Source organism: Dendrobates tinctorius, unplaced genomic scaffold (genome assembly GCF_039654945.1).
Source record: "Dendrobates tinctorius isolate UK_male_01 unplaced genomic scaffold, ASM3965494v1 ptg000062l, whole genome shotgun sequence".
Taxonomy (NCBI): Eukaryota; Metazoa; Chordata; class Amphibia; order Anura; family Dendrobatidae; genus Dendrobates; species Dendrobates tinctorius.
Window position 1 is genome coordinate 36,258,475 of NW_027361730.1, and position 16,477 is coordinate 36,274,951.

Genomic DNA, 16,477 nt, shown 5'->3' on the forward strand with positions numbered 1-16,477 from the left:
GTGAAAGAGGCGCCTCCACCAGATATATGTCGGTCAGGGAGCACTGAGCCTTTCTGGCGGGGTGTACGCCATTCCAATAGTGGCAGTGCGGAGTCGTCGGTCAGGAGGGCTTTGCTAGGCCTCAGCTTCCACCATTTTGGAGAAATCAGAAATGTTTTAAGCAACTCAGTTTTGCACCAAACAACATTTGTAGTTTGTTTTCAGAACGTTGTCCGGTTGGTGAGGTCAGGTGAGGCCGGCAGTGCCTGTGCCCGGTACCCAGTGTACACTAACAATAAGACGCCGGCCGACCGCCGCTTCTCTCATCTCTACATTTGTACGTTTCTGAGTGCGTGAGTGAGGTTTGAATGATGCCAGCTCCTCCTCCACATGACTCCGCCCATTGCTCCATGTACTGACTCAGCCACTTCCCGCCATGTGAACGGCTCACTACTTGGCCAAAAACACACATATCACGTGGCAGCATTGTCAGCATCACGTGCTAACTATGCACCAATTAGCTCGCGAGCCAGACCAAAGGCTAAGGAAGCGGTCAGGAACTGGGCGGGGCTAGTCATTCTGACGTCACGGAATCCCCGTTCGGGCATCGGTGTGTTCGGGGTGAACTAGGTAGCGGCCATTACACAGCTGGTGACGGATGTTTCCCCTGAGCCCGGAGACTGGTTCCTGTGATTTCGCGCACACATCCTGCTTTCGGTTTCCGGTGCAGTGTGACTGAGGAAACGGGGAAGTGCCGATTTGTGAGAAGTCTTGATTAGAGCTGTGTTCCGGGGCTCTGTGCCCGTGTATACCCGGGGCTGCTGGGATAATGCCAGTGCTGGTCTGTGACTGAAGCTGCTGCAGGTGAGCTGTACCATGAAGCGCGGGGGCCTGTGAGGTGGTAAAGGACGCACAGGATTCTCCTGGTGGTGGTATCGCCCAGAAGAGCTGCCATGGCCTATGTGGTGGTGGTGGGGTGCGGGCGACGTGGTTGGGGCGCCAGGCCGAGCGTGGCGGCAGTGGGATGCGGGCGATGGTCTTGGGGCGCTGAGTGTGGCGGCAGTGGGATGCGGGCGATGGGCTTGGGGCGCTGAGTGTGGCGGCGGTGGGATGCGGGCGATGGGCTTGGGGCGCTGAGTGTGGCGGCAGTGGGATGCGGGCGATGGGCTTGGGGCGCTGAGTGTGGCGGCGGTGGGGTGCTGGCGACGTGGTTGGGGCGCCAGGCCGAGCGTGGCGGCAGTGGGATATGGGTGATGGGCTTGGGGCGCTGAGTGTGGCGGCGGTGGGGTGCGGGCGACGTGGTTGGGGCGCCAGGCCCAGCGTTGCGGCGGTGGGGTGCGGGCGACGTGGTTGGGGAGCCAGGCCCAGCGTTGCGGCGGTGGGGTGCGGGCGATGTGGTTGGGGCGCCAGGACCAGCGTGGGGTGTGGGCGACGTAGTTGGGGCGCCAGGACCAGCGTGGGGTGTGGGCGACGTAGTTGGGGCACCAGGCCCAGCGTGGCAGCGGTGGGGTGCGGGCGACGTGGATGGGGCGCCAGGCCCAGCGTGGCAGCGGTGGGGTGCGGGCGACGTGGTTGGGGCACCAGGTCCAGCGTGGCAGCGGTGGGGAACGGGCGACGTGGTTGGGGCGCCAGGTCCAGCGTGGCGGCGGTGGGGTGCGGGCGAGGTGGTTGGGGCGCCAGGCCCAGCGTGGCGGCGGTGGGGTGCGGGCGAGGTGGTTGGGGCGCCAGGCCCAGCGTGGCGGCGGTGGGGTGCGGGCGAGGTGGTTGGGGCGCCAGGCCCAGCGTGGCGGCGGTGGGGTGCGGGCGAGGTGGTTGGGGCGCCAGGCCCAGCGTGGCGGCGGTGGGGTGCGGGCGAGGTGGTTGGGGCGCCAGGCCCAGCGTGGCGGCGGTGGGGTGCGGGCGAGGTGGTTGGGGCGCCAGGCCCAGCGTGGCGGCGGTGGGGTGCGGGCGAGGTGGTTGGGGCGCCAGGCCCAGCGTGGCGGCGGTGGGGTGCGGGCGAGGTGGTTGGGGCGCCAGGCCCAGCGTGGCGGCGGTGGGGTGCGGGCGAGGTGGTTGGGGCGCCAGGCCCAGCGTGGCGGCGGTGGGGTGCGGGCGAGGTGGTTGGGGCGCCAGGCCCAGCGTGGCGGCGGTGGGGTGCGGGCGAGGTGGTTGGGGCGCCAGGCCCAGCGTGGCGGCGGTGGGGTGCGGGCGAGGTGGTTGGGGCGCCAGGCCCAGCGTGGCGGCGGTGGGGTGCGGGCGAGGTGGTTGGGGCGCCAGGCCCAGCGTGGCGGCGGTGGGGTGCGGGCGAGGTGGTTGGGGCGCCAGGCCCAGCGTGGCGGCGGTGGCGTGCGGGCGGCGTGGTTGGGGGAGTCACGCCGAGTGTGGTGGCGGCGGCGGTGTGGTGGGGGGAGCCAGACCGAGCGGGGCAGTGTAGTTGGGACTGTGTGGACGGGGCATCAATGTGTGGTGGCGGTGTTAAATGAATTATTCAGGTTATTACTTTTGTTTGGTTACTTAATTTGTAATTTTTTTGTTATATGTAGAAAGCGCATATAAATGTTTTACTACATTCATAACAGTATAGCGCTATCATATATTTACCTGCAAATGAATCCTCAAGAATATGGCTTGTTCATACACTATATAGTCGTAAGAGCTATGACTATAGAAAACAAGATGGCATGTTTCTGTGCTATAACGGGCTACTTTGATTTATGCTGCAGCTGTTATTGTGGCCTCCATATACGGGCACATAAACCCTCTACCACAGTGTGTTAGATTTACTATGGCAGGAACCGTTCATTTAATATATACTAATACATAAAACAATTCATATTCTTTTTCAGTCCTCAGAACACTTCCCATGTGATTACAAAAGCTTACGAAGCATGACTTTTCCTTTCTGAAACAAGCTAAAGTGAGTGTTTTATTCATTTAATTACATGTATAATATTTGAAGTATGCACTCTTTAATGAGGATAATGTACACTTTTTCTAAAGTTTGTAAAAAAAAAAACACCATTAAATATAATAAAATATAAGCAAGCTTGATATTGCCATAGTTGTCCAGATCTGTAGAATCATGTCTGAGTCTTTTTTTTTTTTTTAAACCACAGAATGAATGCCATATAAACATGAAAGAATTGCATTTTCTTCTCGACTTTACTTCACTTGGATTTTTTTTCCTGTTTTCTAATTCATTGAATGTTAAAGGGAAATTGTCTCCTTTTTTGGCCGCTATAAGTTGCGGACACTGCCTTTCAGGGCTTATCTACAGCATTCTATAATGCTGTAGATAAGCCCCCGGTCCGACCTGAAATATAAGAAAAGTAAGTTTTATCATACTCACCCCTGGGGCTGTCCGGTCCGATGAGTGTTGTAGGTCCGGGTCCGGCGCCTGAGTCCCATCTTCTTGCGACGCCGCCCTCCTGCATGCATCATGGCTTCCTGGCATCGCGCTCCTGCGCAGGCATACTTACTTCCCCTGTTGAGGGCAGAGCAAAGTCCTGCAGTGCGCAGGAGCTGGGTCTCTCTGACCTTTCCCGGCGACTGCGCACTGCAGAGCTTTTCTCTGCCCTCAGCAGGGCAGATAAGTACGCCTGTGCAGGGGCGCAATGCCGGGGAGCGACAATGCAAGCAGGAGGACGGCATCGCAAGTAGACTGCAGACTTATGAATCCTTACAACGTGTTCACTGTATGCTGTTAGGAGTCTACAGTGTTGCTGCTGAGACGCAAGCATGCAATCTCAACATTTCCGGCCACTTTCCAACTAGACGTGCCCGACCTCGCTCACTTAATTTGTATTTAGCTTGACCAAGCACTTCTAGTTGGCATATGATCACATGTATGCAAATTGCATACTTTCATTCACATGACCACCCTGTTTCAGCATCAATACTGACAGCGTATGGTGTACACACTAAGGATTCAGAAGTCTTCAGTTATGTCGAATGACTGTTAACTTTCACTACAAGACAGGACAATCCCTTCACCTTGGGTTTTTCCATTTTTGAGTCTTCGTTTTTTGCTCCCCTTCTTCTCAGAGCCATATCTTTATTTTCCATCAATATGGGCATATTAAGGCTTATTTTTGTGGGACGAGTTGTACTTTTGAACAGTACCATTGGTTTTACCATATAGTGTACTGGAAAATGGGGGAAAAAAATCCAAGTGCGGCGAAATTGCAAAAAAAGTCTAATTCCACGATTGGGTGTTTTTTTTTTTTTCGTTTTTTTTTACCATTCTCACTAAATACTAAAACTGACCTGCCATTATGATTCTGCAGGTCATTACAAGCTTGTAGATACCAAACATGTATAAGTTCTTTTTTATGTAAGTGGTAAAAAAAAATCCAAAGTATGTAAAAAAAAAAAAAAAAAATGGTGCCATTTTCCAAGACCCGCAGCATCTCCATTTAGTGTGACGAGCTGACGTTTTTATTAATACCGTTTTGGGGTAAACGCAATGTTTGATAACCTTTTTATTCAATGTTGCAGCAACCAAAGAAAAGGTATTCTGGCGATTTATTTTTTATTCTCGTTACATCGTTTACTGATCAGATTAATTATTTTTATATATAGATAGATCGAGTTAATTGTGTTATTTTGAATGGGCAAAAGGTAGGGGTGTGATTTGAACTTTAAAAAAAAAAAAAAAAAAAACTTTCTTACTGGCTTCAATAGACTCCATGGCATACTACAAGCTGTGATCATCCAATCTCCTGTTCCATTCAAAGCAGGGCTTGAGCCCTGCTATATGTACTGTGGTACAGTGACCACTGTGTCCGCTAGGGGGCACTGTGTGGGTGTCCCAGGACAGCCATATAAACATTTCCATTGCCCTGATAGGTGTAGGATACTGAAAGATCATAATGATCAGCAGAGGTACTGCTGACTAGTACGTTCTGTTACAATGTGTCAGGGAAGCCTGGGTGTGGTTGTCTGCAATAGGACCTTGGGTGAGGTCATAGCCATGTGATCACCTGTGGGTGTGGTTATGGACCATATAAGGTACCTGAGGTCTGGTCACATGTGGATGAATGCAGGGACCCGATTGGTCCAGAGAGGAAGGTCCTGCTGACATAGGGCTTCCTGCCTGACAGCACATGTGGACGCTGTGTGTAATGGCGATGTGTGCCTGTTAGTTCCCTGGAGGGAATAAACGTGCAGCATGGTGAAACAGCACGAGGCAACCCTGACGTGGGTAAGATAACTTGGTGGCTAGAAAGCCTGCGCATTGAACAGTGCATAATTTGTGTGATGCAAGGATAATAGAGCTGAACTCTGTAATGGACGCAATGCTGACTGTATGCTGTTTTCTGTTGCTGTGACTGTTTATGAAGCTGAAATAAACCGCATTATACTGCTTTATGAAAACCCGTGCTGGATGTGACTTATTCGCTGCCAAGCGAGTGTCCCCCAACCTTGAATGACAGCGCTACCTCACAGTACCTCAAATGCTCATCTGCTATGAGCATCGTCCGCAGGGCGGCACTTAGCTATTCGACAATGACAACCACAGGAGTCTCCTACAGACCCCAGTTGTCACGATTGGCAGAGCTAATGGCGCGTTTCCAGCGCGCAGGGCTGTGGAGTCGGTAAGCCAAACCTGCAACTCCGACTCCTCAATTTCCAACTACGACTCCGACTCCCACATATATTGCTTATATTTAAGTGAAAAATTTATTGTAGTACAATGTGAATATCAGACATTTAATCATTTCTATGATCCAATAATCAAGATATTTAGAACATTATATCTATTTATTGGAATACAACTTTAGAACACAAAAAACTGTAATAAATTGTAAATATGTAATACACTGTACACATGTACTTGTATACGGTACAGACCAAAGTTTGGACACACCTTCTCATTCAAAGAGTTTTCTTTATTTTCATGACTAAGAAAATTGTATATTCATTCTGAAGGCATCAAAACAATGAATTAACACATGTGGAATTATATAATTAAAGTGTGAAACAACTGAAAGATGTCTTATATTCTAGATTCTTCAAAGTAGCCACCTTTTGCTTTGATTACTGCTTTGCACACTCTTGGCATTCTCTTGATGAGCTTCAAGTGGTAGTCACCAGAAATGGTCTTCCAACAGTCTTGAAGGAGTTCCCAGAGATGCTTAGCACTTGTTGGCCCTTTTGCCTTCACTCTGCGGTCCAGCTCACCCGAAACCATTTCGATTGGGTTCAGGTCTGGTGACTGTGGAGGCCAGGTCATCTGGCGTAGCACCCCATCACTCTCCTTCTTGGTCAAATAGCCCTTACACAGCCTGGAGGTGTGTTTGAGGCCATTGTCCTGTTGAAAAATAAATGATGGTCCAACTAAACCCAAACCGGATGGAATAGCATGCCGCTGCAAGATGCTGTGGTAGCCATGCTGGTTCAGTATGCCTTCAATTTTGAATAAATCCCCAACAGTGTCACCAGCAAAGCACCCCCACACCATCACACCTCCTCCTCCATGCTTCACGGTGGGAACCAGGCATGTAGAGTCCATCCGTTCACCTTTTCTGCGTTGCACAAAGACATGGTGGTTGGAACCAAAGATCTCAAATTTGGACTCATCAGACCAAAGCACAGATTTCCACTGGTCTAATGTCCATTCCTTGTGTTCTCTAGCCCAAACAAGTCTCTTCTGCTTGTGGCCTGTCCTTAGCAGTGGTTTCTTAGCAGCTATTTTACAATGAAGGCCTGCTGCACAAAGTCTCCTCTTAACAGTTGTTGTAGAGATGTCTGCTGCTAGAACTCTGTGTGGCATTGACCTGGTCTCTATTCTGAGCTGCTGTTAACCTGCGATTTCTGAGGCTGGTGACTAGGATGAACTTATCCTCCGCAGCAGAGGTGACTCTTGGTCTTCCTTTCCTGGGGCGGTCCTCATGTGAGCCAGTTTCTTTGTAGCGCTTGATGGTTTTTGCCAATGCACTTGGGGACACTTTCAAAGTTTTTTCCCAATTTTTCGGACTGACTAACCTTCATTTCTTAAAGTAATGATGGCCACTCGTTTTTCTTTACTCAGCTGCTTTTTTCTTGCCATAATACAAATTCTAACAGTCTATTCAGTAGGACTATCACCTGTGTATCCACCAGACTTCTGCACAACACAACTGATGGTCCCAACCTCATTTATAAGGCAAGAAATCCCACTTATTAAACCTGACAGGGCACACCTGTGAAGTGAAAACCATTTCCGGTGACTACCTCTTGAAGCTCATCAAGAGAATGCCAAGAGTGTGCAAAGCAGAAATCAAAGCAAAAGGTGGCTACTTTGAAGAACCTAGAATATAAGACATACAGTATTCTCAGTTGTTTCACACTTTTTTGTTAATTATATAATTCCACATGTGTTAATTCATAGTTTTGATGCCTTCAGAGTGAGTCTACAATTTTCATAGTCATGAAAATAAAGAAAACGCTCTGATTGAGAAGGTGTGTCCAAACTTTTGGTCTGTACTGTGTGTGTGTGTGTGTGTATATATACACACACACACACACACACACACACACACACACACACACACACACACACACACACACTATGACTTATCTCGGCTAAGATAAAGCCTAGATCCTCAGGCTACATTCACACTATGGGCGTAGCCAGGATCAAACCTGGGGGGGGGGGCAGAATCTCATACTGTTCCGCAGAATTTCATACTGCACACCTCAGCTGCTGCAGAACCTCATACTTCACACCCCTACACTTGAAAATAAAGCCTGCACCTTAAGAAGATGTGGTGATGAATGCAGTCTATTTATTCCAACTATCAGTTGATGTTGATGTTACTGAAGACGAGCAATGCCTGTCCTGGGCGTCCTTTTGGGCAGCTATGAGGTGTACCTGACTGGTGCTAAAAAAAAGGAGTGTTAGGCTAAGTGCACACGTACCGGAACTCTCGCGGAAATTACCGCGAGAATTCCGGAATTCCAGTCCGCGGGAAAATCGCATTTTAAATTCCCGCGATTTTCCCGCGGAAAAACTAGCATTTTGCAAGCGTATTTAGCTTGCAAAATGCTAGCGTTTTCCAAGCGATCTGGAGCATCGCTTGGAGAACTGATTGACAGGTTGGTCACACTCGTCAAACATAGTGTTTGACGAGTGTGACCAACTTTTTACTACTGAGGCCGCCTATGCAGCATCAGTAGTAAAAGATAGAATGTAAAAAAAAAAAATAAAAAATGGTGTTATTCTCACCCTCCGACGTCCCGCGCATCCGTTCCCAGTAATCCTTTGCGAAAATGCCCGCGATGACGTCAGTTCTCGCGGGATCGCGACGTGTCGCGGTAATTCGCGATGACCGCGAGACGGGACGTCATCGCGAGCATTTTCGCAAAGGACTACTGGGAACGAGAGCGTGAGGAGAAGTGGGAAGACTGCGCGGGACGCCGGAGGGTGAGAATAACAATATTTTTTATTTTAAATTCTATTTTTTACAGGGATATGGTACCCAAAGCCCGGAGGACAGTCTCCTCTCCTCCGGACCATGGGTACCATCCGCAATTGTTCTGCTTACTTTCCGCATGGTGTGCACAGCCACATGCGGGAAATAAGCGGAACAATGCATTCCTATGGGTGCGGGATCGCCGCGATTCCGCAAATTAATGAGCATGCTGCGGTTTTTACCGCGAAGCGATTCCGCCGCGGTAAAAACCGCAGCATTAGCACAGCATTGCGGAATCCCATAGGAATGCATGGGATGCTTATTTTTCGCGTTTTCGCGGCAAAATCGCGCGGTTAAAACCGCCGCGGAAACGCGAAAAAAACGCCACGTGTGAACTCAGCCTTAGTCTGTGTGCTATCCGGCTTTCATTCTTTTTGGTACAGATATGATATGGATAGACAGATATGGATAAATGGATATATAGATAGCAAAAGCAGATTAGAAATCTGCTCTATTTAAAACATTATCTATGAGCTCAAAAACCTTTCAGGTGATGCAGTTTTTTTAAAAAGCTGATCTGCTTTTGCAACTGAAAAACGTATCCTCAAAAAACGCAGGAAAAACGCTGTGTGTGAATGTAGCCTTAGATCAGGAATAGAACAGTCATTTATAGGACATTTCATAACTTTCCCAAACTCCTATGAAAAAATATTCAGCTCATTCTGCATTGAACTACTGTACCCAATTTATTATATATTTTAGGAGTCGGTCCATTTTATACCAACTCTGACTCCACCAAAATGAGCACCGACTCCACGACTCCGACTCCACAGCCCTGCCAGCGCGATCATGTTAAATGCTGCTGTCAGAGGTGGACAGCGGCATTTAATATGTTAACAGTGGGTGGATCGCTGACATGTGCCTGAAAATTTGCGGGCTTATCGCTGGAGCCTGCTTCAAACAGGGGGAGGCGACCTATGTTGTACTTATACAGGGGGAGATAATTAACTTTATTCCACCTGGCAGTGTTTGGCGTCCAGTCATAGGGCTGGTGCCGGAGCGGTTTCAGTCACCGTTCAGTATATAGAGAGTGGTGGCTGTAACTGCACACGGACAGCCGGCTCTAATGCTTTTCCTGCTGTCACTCAGGGGGTACATATACAGCCACTGCTTTCTGATTATATTTTGTTTGTCTTTTTGAACTGTATTTAGAGCCAAGAACTGGACTAAGAGATGTCTTACAAAGGCCACCCCTTTCCATATGTGTATTAAGGCATATAGATGTTGTAGAGCATAGTCTCTTTCTATGACAGAGAGCCTTCTCAGTCTGTCCATGGCCACCATGAAAAATTATTGGCAAGCAGTCAGGACACAATGGATGGACAGTCGTAGTATGATAATATACTGTATCTGTTTAATAAACTGATAGATGCATCGGAGGAAGAGACACTGGTCGCGTCAAGACTCCAGGGTGAGGAAAAGACGGCGACTTAGTAGAAGTTTGGAACGTGAGGGACATGGACGACGCAGACTTTCTCCGTACTGGAAATCGCCAGCAAGATCTCGCTCTAGGAGGTATGCCAGATGTACATTACGATGCAAAAATTTTAGACAGTTGTTGAAAAATATGGATACATAATTTTTTTTATTGCTTTGTTTTCCAATTTTTGAGTGTCAATGAAAAAAAATAGCAACTCCATAATTGTCGTTTTTAATTATTTTCATCTACTATATAATAGTCTAATTCTGTCTGTCTCTCTCTGTTTGTAACGGAAATCCCACGTCGCTGATTGGTCGTGCCCTAGCCGCTGATCTCCCGACTGTTGCCGCGGTTCATCTCCTGCCGCACGAATTTGCTGCAATCAGCGATATTGGCATAGAATTTAAAGGGAGTCTGTCACCCCATTTTTGCCCCATAAGCTGGGGCCACCGCCATCAGGGGCTTATCTACAGCATTCTGTAATGCTGTAGATAAGCCCCCGATGAAACCTGAAAGATAAGAAAAAAAAGTTAGCTTATACTCACCCCAGCGTTCCGTCTGGTCCAATGGGTGTCGCCGTCCCGTCCGGCGCCTTCCATCTTCATACGATGATGTCCTCCTCCTTGCCTCTCCCTCGGCTCCTGCGCACGCGTACTTTATCTGCCCTGTTGAGGGCAGAGTACTGCAGTGTGCAGGCGCCAGACCTCTCTGACCTTTCCCGGCGCCTGCGCACTGCAGTACTTTACTCTGCCCTCAATAGGGCAGATAAAGTACGCATGCGCAGGAGCCGAGGGAGAAGCAAGAAGGAAGACATCATCGTATGAAGATGGGAGGTGCCGGACCGCGACACCCACCGCACCTGACTCCGCAACCCGGTGAGTATAATCTAACGTGTTTTTTTTTATCTTTCAGGTTTCATCAGGGGCTTATCTACAGCATTACAGAATGCTGTAGATAAGCCCCTGATGGCGGTGGCCCCAGCTTATGGGGCAAAAATGGGGTGACAGATTCCTTTAACCCTCACTCACATACATATTCTAGAATACCCGATGCGTTAGAATCGGACCACCATCTAGTATATAATAAAACACCATCAAAAAGTCGAATGTACATAAAAATGATATAGCTGATAACGTCATCTTGATCTTGTCCCACAAAAAAGAAGCCATGAGCATTAAAAAACTGTACTCGTGTATAAGCCGAGATTTTAAGCACATTTTTTGTGCTGAAAATGCACCCCTCGGCTTATACTCGAGTCATTGTGCAGAAAGCCAGCTGGGAAGGGGGAGCGGCGGCAGGAGCCAGTGGCTGGGACATCATACTCACCCTCCTCGTGCCATCGCTGAATGTCCCTGCATCCTCCGTTGTCCTGGGGCCGGCAGCTTCTGTCTTGAGCGATCACATGGTGCCGCTCATTAAGATAATGAATATGGAAGCAACTCCACTCCCATACGTGGAGGCATATTCATTACCTTAATGAGCGGTACCATGTGACCGCTCAACACAGAAGCTGCAGGGACGTTCAGCGATGGCACGAGGAAGGTGAGTATGATGGAGGAGGACAGGGGGAGGAGCATGTAGGAGGACAGGTGAGGACAGGGAGCTGAGCCATACATAGAAGGATGAGACGGGGGAGCCGAGCCATGCATACTGGGAGGGGGGAGAGCCACACAGAGCAGGACAGGGGTGAGGGGACAATGCATATCCGGCTTATACTAGAGTCAGTAAGCTTACCCAGTTTTCCGTGGCAAAATTAGGTGCCTCGGCTTATACTCGAGTATACACGGTAAGTTATAGCTCTCAGAATAGAACGATGCAAAAACAATTTTTTGTGTATATATGTGTGTGTATATATATATATATATATATATATATATATATATATATATATATATATCTCTCTATATCCGCATTTTTCAGACTATAAGACGCACTTTTTTCACCCAAAATTTTCGAGCAAAATGGGGGTGCTCCTTATAGTCGGAATATACTTAAAAATACTGTGGTGGCAGCAGGAGTCGGGCGATTCTGTGGTGGTCCCAGTCAGACGCTGCCGGGTGATCACAATCACTTCCCAGGCTCGTGCGAGGGGCTCCGCCTGCATTTTGTGAAAGCCTGGAGGCCCCGTACATCCATTGCTGCAATGCGGTGGCCTCCGGGAAAATGGCCGCCGGGGGTGGCGCATGCTCCGATTGCGGGGCCTCCGGGCTTTCACAAGATACCGGCAGAGCCACACGCATCACAGAGCACCACCACCGAACCTGCCGCACCAGCCTGGGATGAAATTTCCCGGAGGCCACGGCATCGCAGCAATGGGTATGCGGGGCCTTCAGGCTTTCACAAGATGCCGGTAGAGCCCCGAGCACCACCGCCGAACCAGCCTGGGATGAAATTTCCCGGAGGCTGCCGCACCTGCTTGGGATGAGTCATATCGCCGGACCACCAGAGATCGCCCCTCCCCCCCGGGTAAGCTGAATTCGGACTGTAAGACGGACCCCCACTTGACACATTATTTTTTTTCCCTATTTCCCTTCTGAAAATTTGGGGTGTGTCTTATGGTCCGGTGCGTCTTATAGTCCTAAAAATACGGTATATAATATATTTACCATTTTGTACCTTGGAGGTGGTATAAAGACTTCAAGGCTGATGCTTTGATTTTTCTATGAATTTATATTATGTTTCACTTTGACATGAAAAATTGGACATACAATCAGAATTTTACTCCAACTATCAATGTCATATTGCCCTGAAAACCCAAGCATAAATATGGGGATTTTGCTGTAATGTGATCTCTCAGTGGTAAAATTGCAATGAAAACAGCTTTATTTAGGTAAAATATTTTCCAAAGTTGAAGGCGTTTGACCAATATGGCAAAGTTCAGCTGTTAATGTACATCTTTTGTCATGTGATCATTTTATTATTCATTTAGGGCTTACTGGGAGAAATCGCTTAAGGCATGGTCGAGAAATGACCGCGGCACTCAAAGCATTTCATTCCATAGTGAGAGTTATTCTACAAAATCATCTATTGTAGAGAAATCTAGATCTAGAAGGTATCATCTTCATCGCACCTCCCGCAGACATCGGTCTAGATCTGGCAGCTTTTCTTCGGTGAGTATAGAGTACGTGGGTGAGTGACCTCCAATCTGGCTGTATCGTAGCATTCACTATTATGTAAGCAATTTATAGCATGCGGTGGCTTTTTTTCTTTATTACCAGCTGTATAATGTTAGCAAATTTGTCACTTGATTTTTTTTTTTTTACTATAGAAAAACAGCACTAAAACCTAAAGTTGAATATTCTCTTGAAGTATATTGTAACATTCATAAAACTACCCTTGATTTTTTTTTTTTTAATTCTAGTGACACATTGATGTAAATAAACTGATGTAACAAAACAAATGAATGGTCTTCCTGTGAAAAGATAACACTTTACAAATCTGCATATGATATATATATATATATATATATATATATATATATATATATATATATATATCTAATTACCGTATTTTTCTGGTTATAATACTCACCGGACCACAAGACGCACCTAGGTTTTAGACAAGGAAATTAGGAAAGAAAAATTGAAGCAAAAAAAATGTGGTCAATTCTGTACTTAATATCCCCTACCCTGGTATGCATGGCCCCCTCATGCTGACCCTGGTATGCATGGATCCCTCATCTCTATCCTGGCTGGAATGGTCGCCGTCATCCCTATACTAGTATGCATGGCCCCATCCTTATCCTTGTATGCAGGTTCCCCCTTCTCGTCCTAGTATGCATGGCCCCATCCCTATCCTGGTATGCAGGCTACCCCATCTCATTCTAGTATGCATGGCCTCATCCCTATCCTGGTATGCAGTGCCCCCATCTCGCTGTAGTATGTGTGGCCCCCATCCTTATCCTGGTGTTCAGTGCCCCCATCACGTCGTAGTATGCATGGTCCCCATCATTATCCTGGTATGCAGGGCCCCTATCCCAGTCCTGTTATGCATGGCCCCATCCTTATAATTGGCCCCATCCTTATAATTGGCCCCATCAGGAAACATTACAAAAAAAATTACACTTATCTACCTGACGCTCCCTTGCAGCATCCTGCTCCGGTGCCAGGAACTGCTTTATGCTTGTAAGCTGCGCATGGCAGGGACGTCAAGCGCTGCTCACAAACAGAGCACAGCTGATGGAGTACTCAACTGGACTATGCACACAGAGCAGTGAGTATTCATTGCTCTTCAATAGCGTGCAGTGTCAGCCACCATCTTCCTGCTGCTGCCGGTGGTAACGTGTGCCGCTACTGAAGAGAAATGAATATTCACAATGGGGGTGCCAATTATAAGGATGGGGCAATGCATACCAGGACCAGGGTTGAAGGCCAAGCATACCAAAATGCAATGAAAGAGAAATGAGCTTGGAATGCAGTGAATATTCATTTCTTTTTAGCAGCGGGAACAGTAGTTAGCCACAGCCGAAAAATACGGTCTATTGGACATGTATATATTTTACCCTCTAACTGAGCTGTTCCAAGGAAACAAATGTAGCATGCCCATGTCTGGAAAAAATCAGACTGCACTCAGCTCACATCTAAATGTAGTCTGATTTTCATGGCCTGGCAGAATGGAGAAGATTGAGAAATTATTTTTTCTCTTACGCCTCATTGGGGGACACAGACAGTGGGTGTTATGCTGCTGGCCACTAGGAGGACACTAAGCAAACCAGAAAAAAAGTTAGCTCCTCCCCTGCAGTATACACCCTCTCGCTGGCTGAGATTTCTCCAGTTCTTGCTTAGTGTCTGCAGGAGGCACTTGGGTCTGGTTTCAGAGCCCACCGTTTTTATTTTCTTTTTGAATTTTCTGTAAATTTGTATTTTTTAATTAACGGAGTGAAGGGGGCGACGGTTCCTTTCTACGGCCCGCTCTCCCCCGAACCAACAACAGGCAAGCACGCGGAGTATACCTCCCCGTACACTTTCCTGTGACAAATGGGGGTGATTCCTCTGACGATGGTTCCCTTATGGTCGGTACTCCACGGATACGAGGGCAAGCGCAACAGGACGAAGCACAGGAGTGCATGGAGAGGACTTGTGCAGCGCTTCTCGGATGCCCCGAATCAGCCCCAGAGCTCTCCCATCCCCCTGCCACGGGGTGGATCGATTGAGCGATACCCCTTAAGACCTCCTCCAGCTCTGCTACATCGCCCGGAGGATGAGGCACCTGCAGCTGGAAGACCTCGGACAGCTGCCTGAGCACAGGAGTGGAGGTATGGGGTCTGTTCCTTGTCCCCGGGAGAAGCGCTGACTTAGCGTCAGCGGCGGTACACTGGCGCCCGGTCGCGGGCCCCCCGCCCGGCACTTACCGCGGGGAGGCCAGAAATTTAGTCCCCGGCTTTTCCGGCCTACTAGGCCGCAATTTAAATAGCGGCCCCCGCGCTAACATCGCCGCCCCCTCCTCTTGGCGCCTCTCATTCCTTACGAGACGTGCAATTCTAATCTCGCGTGCCATGTCTTTTACCTCAGCCTGCTCTGGACAGCCAGATACCGGGTGACACCACAGGGCCACTGCTTTCCTCCCGGGGGACACAGCACAGGACCGTGGGTAAGCTGCATCTACCCTCAGATTAAAGCTTCCTTCCCGGCACAATCCCTGCAGCTGCAGACAGACTCTGCCGTTAACCCTTTCAGGAGCGCTATGTCTCAATCTTAGGAGGCTAAACGGGCTGCTAAGAAGCACACTGCGTTTTTTACCGTGTGTACCACTTGCAAGTCTGCCTTACCCAGTGCACAGACTAATCCATTATGCACGGACTGCGACCCGGCCTGCGCTCCAACACCCTCGTCGCCGCTGCTGACTGGCCTCCTGCGTTTAGTACCCCTGAGTGGGCTGCGTCCCTGTCACGGTCGGTAGAGTCTCTGACCCAGGCTATTTTCTCCCTCCGGGAGGACTCTTTAAGTCAGAAAGTGTCTTTACCTCCCGTGGAGGGCTCTGGGGTCTGCCGGGAACCGTCCACCAGAAGGGGCCGTACTCGTTCAAGGGATGGTCAGGTCTCTAGAAAGCGGACCCATGACGCGTCCCGTTGGCGCCTCAGCATCGGCGACTCCTGTCTCTCGCTCTCCCTCTCCTGAGGTTCACAGCGAGCACGACTCTGAATTCGAATCTGACACGTCAGAGTCGCTTGATTCTCTTATAGAATCATTCAACAGGATTCTGAAGTTGGATGAGGAAAATATTCCCGCTCCAGCACACACTATCTCATTTAAGAAAACCAAGCGTGTGTGCAGGTTATTTACCAGCCATCCGGTGTTTAAAGAAATTGTCCAGAAACATAGGGATCAGCCACATAAACGGTTCACAGGGCAAAAGTCTACTGAGGCTAAATACCGTTTTGATCCAGACCTAATGAAGGATTGGTTACAGTCCCCTCCAGTTGACCCTCCTGTATCGCGTCTTGCTTCTAAAACTCTCCTATCTGTTTCTGAGGGCTCCTCAGTCAGAAACCCCTCCGATCGTCAAATTGACTACCTTGCCCGTTCAGTTTTTTGAAGCTTCAGGAGCAGTTCTTTTTCCATCTTTCGCGGCAATTTGGGTCACTAAGGCAATGGCCGCTTGGGCAGAAGTCTTGATTACTTCCTTACAGGGCACCAATCTTCCG

At 48.8% G+C, this 16,477-nt stretch overlaps 1 protein-coding gene across 2 annotated transcripts in view; it reads left to right on the plus strand.

Annotated features, from left to right (window-relative positions):
• Positions 1 to 462: 462 nt before the first annotated feature.
• Positions 463 to 16,477, plus strand: part of CLK3 (CDC like kinase 3) — a 60,451-nt gene continuing 44,436 nt past the window's right edge. Inside the window, exons 1-4 of one of the 2 annotated variants that reach the window (XM_073579537.1) lie at positions 463 to 843; positions 2,805 to 2,875; positions 9,784 to 9,929; positions 12,764 to 12,944. In XM_073579537.1, the coding sequence (XP_073435638.1) occupies positions 9,784 to 9,929; positions 12,764 to 12,944 (327 nt within the window). In that variant the 5' untranslated portion in view covers positions 463 to 843; positions 2,805 to 2,875. The remainder of the gene's footprint in view (positions 844 to 2,804; positions 2,876 to 9,783; positions 9,930 to 12,763; positions 12,945 to 16,477) is intronic. The other variant, XM_073579536.1, reaches the window with a different exon arrangement.